Source organism: Oryx dammah, unplaced genomic scaffold, assembly GCF_014754425.2.
Source record: "Oryx dammah isolate SB20612 unplaced genomic scaffold, SCBI_Odam_1.1 HiC_scaffold_2014, whole genome shotgun sequence".
NCBI lineage: Eukaryota > Metazoa > Chordata > Mammalia > Artiodactyla > Bovidae > Oryx > Oryx dammah.
In genome coordinates this window covers 1-5,955 of record NW_024072111.1, presented here as the reverse complement: position 1 = coordinate 5,955, position 5,955 = coordinate 1, and the positions used below count along the sequence as shown (strand labels likewise).

At 41.1% G+C, this 5,955-nt stretch overlaps 1 protein-coding gene across 1 annotated transcript; it reads left to right on the top strand.

Annotated features, from left to right (window-relative positions):
- Window positions 1-5,162: 5,162 nt before the first annotated feature.
- LOC120859635 (olfactory receptor 7G1-like) lies at window positions 5,163-5,948 on the top strand (the record flags this gene model as incomplete). The annotated part of the gene is made up of 1 exon (XM_040235663.1): window positions 5,163-5,948. A coding segment is annotated over exon 1 (786 nt), but the record flags the coding sequence as incomplete, so codon positions are not given.
- Window positions 5,949-5,955: the final 7 nt, after the last annotated feature.

Genomic DNA, 5,955 nt, shown 5'->3' with positions numbered 1-5,955 from the left:
CTTATTCTATGGGACAGGTTTTGGGGTGTACATTAGTTCTGCTCTTATTAACTCGTCCAGAAACACTGCCGTGCTTTCAATGATGTACACTGTTGTTCCTCAAATGATGAACCCCTTCATTTATAGCCTGAGGAACAGGGACATGAAAGGAGCCCTGAGGAAACTCATCATTAGGGTGCCTTCTTTCCCATGATTGTCTCTTCTGCTTTGTCCTGGCATTTCTAGAAGGAACCAGCATCACAAGAATGCCAGGTGAACCAGAAAGCTGGACTCTTGTCCCACCAACTTATTCTAAAACGACTAGATAACATAGTGGCTAAGTGAATTTTAACTTGAGGTTGAAACCCAACTTGCTGTTGGCTTGGCTCAGTGATGTTTCACAAATGAGTCCCGTTTCCTAACCTTGTTTTCCTCCATCCATTCCTTAAGAAGCTAATGGAGGCAGCAGATATACTGATATCGTTGGAACATCAAAAGAAGAAATGTGGAAATTTTGGATATGCCAGGGAGAGAATCTAATAAATTTGTGGACATAAGAGCCTTGAGTTTGCCTGATCTTATGGTTGGGACCAACAAAGGTCCATATAGTGAAAACTATGGTTTTCCAGTAGTCATGTAGAGATGTGAGAATTGGACCATAAGGAAGACTGAATGCCAAAGAATTGATACTTTCGAACTCTGGTGTTGGAGAAGACTCTTGAGAATCTCTTGAATTGCAAGGAGATCCAACCAATCAATCCTAAAGGAAATAAACCCTGAATGTTCATTGGAAGGACTGATACTGAAGTTGAAGCTCCAATACTTTGGCCACCTGATGGGAAGAACTTACTTACTGGAGCTAGGATGTTGGGAAATGTTGAAGGAAAAAAGAAGGGGTCGGCAGAGGATGAAATGGTTAGATAGCATCACTGACTCAATGGACATAATTTGAGCAAACTTCGGGAGACAGTGCAGGACAGAGGAGCTTGGCATGCATGCTGCCATTCTTGGGATCACAAAGAGTCAGACACGACTGAGTGACTGAACCACAGCAGAACTGCATCCCAGGCTCAAGCCTACTGTGAGACGTGTGGATGTGTGTATGCACTGCATATTTCTTTTTACATGTGATATTGCTTTTGAATATCTTTCTGTAGTTTCTTTTTCTTATGGGGGCAGGGTATGAACACAAGTCCTTATACTTTCCATAATGGTTTGTACTCCCTGGAGTAAAAATGCAAATCACCTTGGAAAATTAACTAGTATTGTTGTGTTCCATAATGTGCTTATATTCTAATTTGTAAACTTACTGGTCTCACATATTTTTACCACTTGCTTCAGCAGTTAGGTTAGTTTTGTTTTCTTTCATGTTGTATTTATCAGCTTGCTTTTCTGATGTATCCCATAATAAAATAAATATTATTTATGCAGCAAACATGAACTCATTTCCAATACTCTGGACTTGTACATGTATCTTTTCAAAATATATGTTCTTTCTGATGCTGGAAGTTTCATTTCTTTGTAACTAGTTTTCTGGTGTTATAGATAAATCATTTTGAATAGTGTCTTATATGTGTCTGGTATTAATGAGAGTGTTTTGTAATTGGGATGGAAATACTGGGTATTAGATATATCAAGTCTCCTTTGGGTAGTTCCAATAAGTTTTCCTTTGAACAAATAGGCATACACTGGAAAGTACTAGTGATCTATTTCATCACCAATGTTTTCAAGAATCCTGACAGTCTAATGGGTATAAAAGCGATTTCATTAATTCATGCATGTCTTATTACTAAATGGTTGATATTATCTTCATATACTGCTTTCCTATCTGTTGAATTTTTGCTTGTGGTATTTCTCCTGAGTCCCTTCCCTTTTTCTAACTGATTCATGTGGCTTTGTAACACCAGGTTATCATTTTCACCTGAATGCACTGCAATTTCTTTCACGTGTGTTTTTTGCTCTTCGATATCTTTTTTTTTAAGGTTTTTTTTCAGGGGACAGGGTATGTTCACAAGGGCTTAATTTTAATGCAGTGCATTTGTCAACATCTTCCATAATGGTTTGTGCTCCCAGATGTTTTGTATAAATCCCAGGGCTACTTCAATCTGAGGGATTCATCATTTTGGCTTTTATATTTGAAACAAACCCTTCCTGGAATTTAGCTTTGCCTTGATGTGAGGCAGAGATCCAAATTCATTTCTCTATCCTTGAATAAACTATCCATTTATGCGTGGTCTTAGGCTGGGCTCTACATTATCATCAGCAAGTCATATTTACTACTGTACCAATTTTATAGGTCTTAATTATTGTAGCAAACCATTCAGCTAAAGAGCTTCCTCGATGGCTCAGATGTTGAAATCTGCATCTCCCTTTTCTGAACTTTTTATTTTACACCAGAGTAGAGCCGATTAATGGGCTTCCCAGGTGGAACAATTGTAAAGAATCTGCCTGCAAAGCAGCAGACCCAAGTTCAATCTCTGGGTCAGGAAGATCCCCTGAAGGAGGAAATGGCAACCCACTCCAGTATTCTTGCCTTAATCCCATGGACAGAGGAGCCTGGACTGTGGTCCATGGGACCACAAAGAGTTGAACATGATTGAGCACACACGGAGACAGAAAGTGAAGAAAACTATTAATGCATATTGAAGCTATTTTGATAAATTAGAAAAGATGGCCGGGATACACTAATTGATCAGAGATGGTATTGTCACAGAGAATATATTGCAATGAATAAAATTTGTGTGAAAAATACATGGTCAAGATTAAGATTCAGGAAACATGAAACCCTGAAACTTTTGTGGTTTTTTTTTTTTTACATTCACAGGTATGTTTTCAAAATGTTACTTGTGTAATACATAGCATATATTTTATAAGTAATTATAATATACAAAACATAATATTATAGATCATTATATTATAGGATTATATATAGTATCGATTAGTATAATATACTAAGCATATAGAATTATAGCCTTGGTCTTTACGGATTGGCACAGTCCTGGGATCACAGTGATAATAAAATTGCTTGACTAATGAGGAGCTTTGGAAATTGAACCTCTAGGGAGTACAGAGACTGTGATCTGCCTGTGACAGTCCCATTCAACAGTCCTTTCCCTGAAAAGCAGTAACACACCTGAGCCTCCTTCCATAGATGACCCTTCTTGCCTTGGAGCCTGGTGGCTCACTCAGTTTCTCTGCCCCTCCTGAATACAGATCTGTATGGAACACTCAGCAGAAATGTCGACCATCATTCCACTTTGATACCCCTCAGGTAACCTAATGTCCCTCAGTAAGGTTTGGAAATGAGGATGGGTGTCTTGCTATACTTATGCAGAGGAAGCTATGAGCAAAGAATATACATCAGAAGATTAGAAATAAGCTACTCCAGGCCTCCCGCCTGTCTTTCATCTTCTCAAGTTTCCTTTTACTTTGCACCAGTATTCAAATGCCTCTCATTGACTAATGTTGTAGTCACTCTCTACTATAACCAAGACCATTTCCTCTTGAGTTGAAATCTGCATCTCCCTTTTTTGAACTTTTTACTTTACGCTGGAGTAGAGCAGGTTAATAGGCTTCCCAGGTGGCACAGTGGTAAAGAATCCACCTGCAATGCAGCAGATGCAAGAGACATGGTTTCCATCTCTGGGTTGGGAAGACATCCGGGAGAATGAAATGGCAACCCACTCCAGTATTCTTGCCTGAAAAATCCCATGGAGAGAGGAGCCTGGCAGGCTAGAGTCCATGGAGTCACAAGAGAGTTGGACACAACTGAGCATGGCCACACGCACATACACACAATGTTGTCACCATTTAAGGTGGACGGCAAAGGCACTCAGCCATATATATATGTATATCCATTCTTCCACAACTCCCTTCCCATCTAGGCTGCCACATAACACTGAGCAGAGTTCCCTGAGGTACACAGTAGGACCTTATAGTTATCTACAAAACAGAAACAGATTCACAGACTTAGAGAACACACTTATGGTTGCTAAGGCAGGAAGAATGAGAGAGACCATTAGGGAGTTTGGAATCAATATGTACATACTGCTAAGTCACTTCAGTCGTGTCCAACTCTGTGCGACCCCATAGACGGCTGCCCAACAGGCTCCCCAGGGACTCTCCAGGCAAGAACACTGGAGTGGGTTGCCATTTCCTTCTCCAATGCATGAAAGTGAAAAGTGAAAGGGAAGTCGCTCAGTCATGTCTGACTCTTAGCGACCCCATGGACTGGAGCCTACCAGGCTCCTCCGCCCATTGGATTTTCCAGGCAAGAGTACTGGAGTGGGCTGCCATTGCCTTCTCCTATATGTACATACACTATATTTCAAATCTGCATTTCTTAAAACAGGATAACCTTTAAAATTTTTCCAACATTCACACAATCTTGTGGTGGTATGGGGTGGATGGACAGAAGTTTGGTAAAGTTCATCTTATCTTCTCATTCAATTCTTGACATTTGTTATTGCTGTTCAGTCGCTAAGTCATGTCTAACTCTTTGCTACACTATGGACTGCAGCATGCCAGGCTTCTCTGTCCTTCCCTGTCTCCTGAGGTTTGCTCAAATTCGTGTCCATTGAGTCAGTGATAGTATCCAACCAACTTATCCTCTGTTGCCCGCCTCTCCTCCCATCCTCAATCTTTCCCAGCATCAGAGTCTTTTCCAAGGAGTCGGCTCTTCACTTCAGGTGGCTAAAACGTTGGAGCTTCAGCTTCAGCATCAGTCCTTCCAATGAATACTCATGGTTGATTCCCTTTAGGATTGACTGGTTTGATCTCCTTGCTGTCCAAAGGAGATCAAGGTTATTGACATACCTATGTATTATTTCAGTTTCCTGGCTCTGAGGTCTCTGGGGATCTAGACAGAATATTCAGCTGCCTCCCTAGTCTCTCTTTAGAAAATTACCAAGTGTCTCAAATAATCTAAATAGTATAGATAGTGTATTATAAAAAGTGACTACCCCTTAAGCCGCTATGGGAATTAACAGTGGATGATATCTGCTGTATCAGGTTCAGTTTTTTAAAAAACAGACTAATATGTGTACAGAAGGAATGTTTCTTATTCTTCTCTGTCTCCATCTCATCCCAAGATAGTGTTTGCCTTTTGTGATTCTCCTGCTAGTGCAGAAAACTCACATTTGATGTTGTCAGTTTCCATCCTTCTCACCAGATTTTTCCATAACATGGGACCCAGAAATGAAACAGGACTTTCAGAATTCCTTCTTATGGAAGTGACAGAAGATCTGGAACTGCAGCCACTCCACTTCACTCTGTTCCTGTTCATATACCTGGTCACCCTTCTGGGAAACCTGCTCATCATCCTGGCTGTCATCTCTGACTCCCACCTCCACACCCCCATGTACCTCTTTCTCTACAACTTGTCCTTTACTGACATTTGTTTAAGCACAACCACGATCCCCAAAATGCTAGTGAACATCCAAACACAGAATCAGAGCATCACTTATACAAGCTGCCTCATCCAGCTCTGCTTCGTCCTAATCTTCGTTGGTTTGGAAAATAGTCTGCTTGCAGTAATGGCCTATGACCGGTATGTGGCCATTTGTCACCCACTAAGGTATGCTGTCATCATGAGCCCCCGCCTCTGTGGCCAGCTGATTCTATTCTCCTTGTTTATTAGCATCGTGGACGCCCTGCCCCACACTCTGATGCTGTTACAGCTGACCTTCTGCACAGACCTGGAAATCCCCCTCTTCTTCTGTGAAGTTGTTCAGGTCATCAAGCTTGCATGTTCTGATACCCTCATTAACAATATCCTGATATATTTGGCAACTAGCATATTTGGGGGTATTCCTGTGTGTGGAATCATTTTCTCTTATAGTCAGATAGTGTCCTCTGTCTTGAGAATGCCATCAGCAAGTGGAAAGTATAAAGCCTTTTCCACCTGTGGCTCTCACCTCTCAGTTGTGTCCTTATTCTATGGGACAGGTTTTGGGGTGTACATTAGTTCTGCTCTTA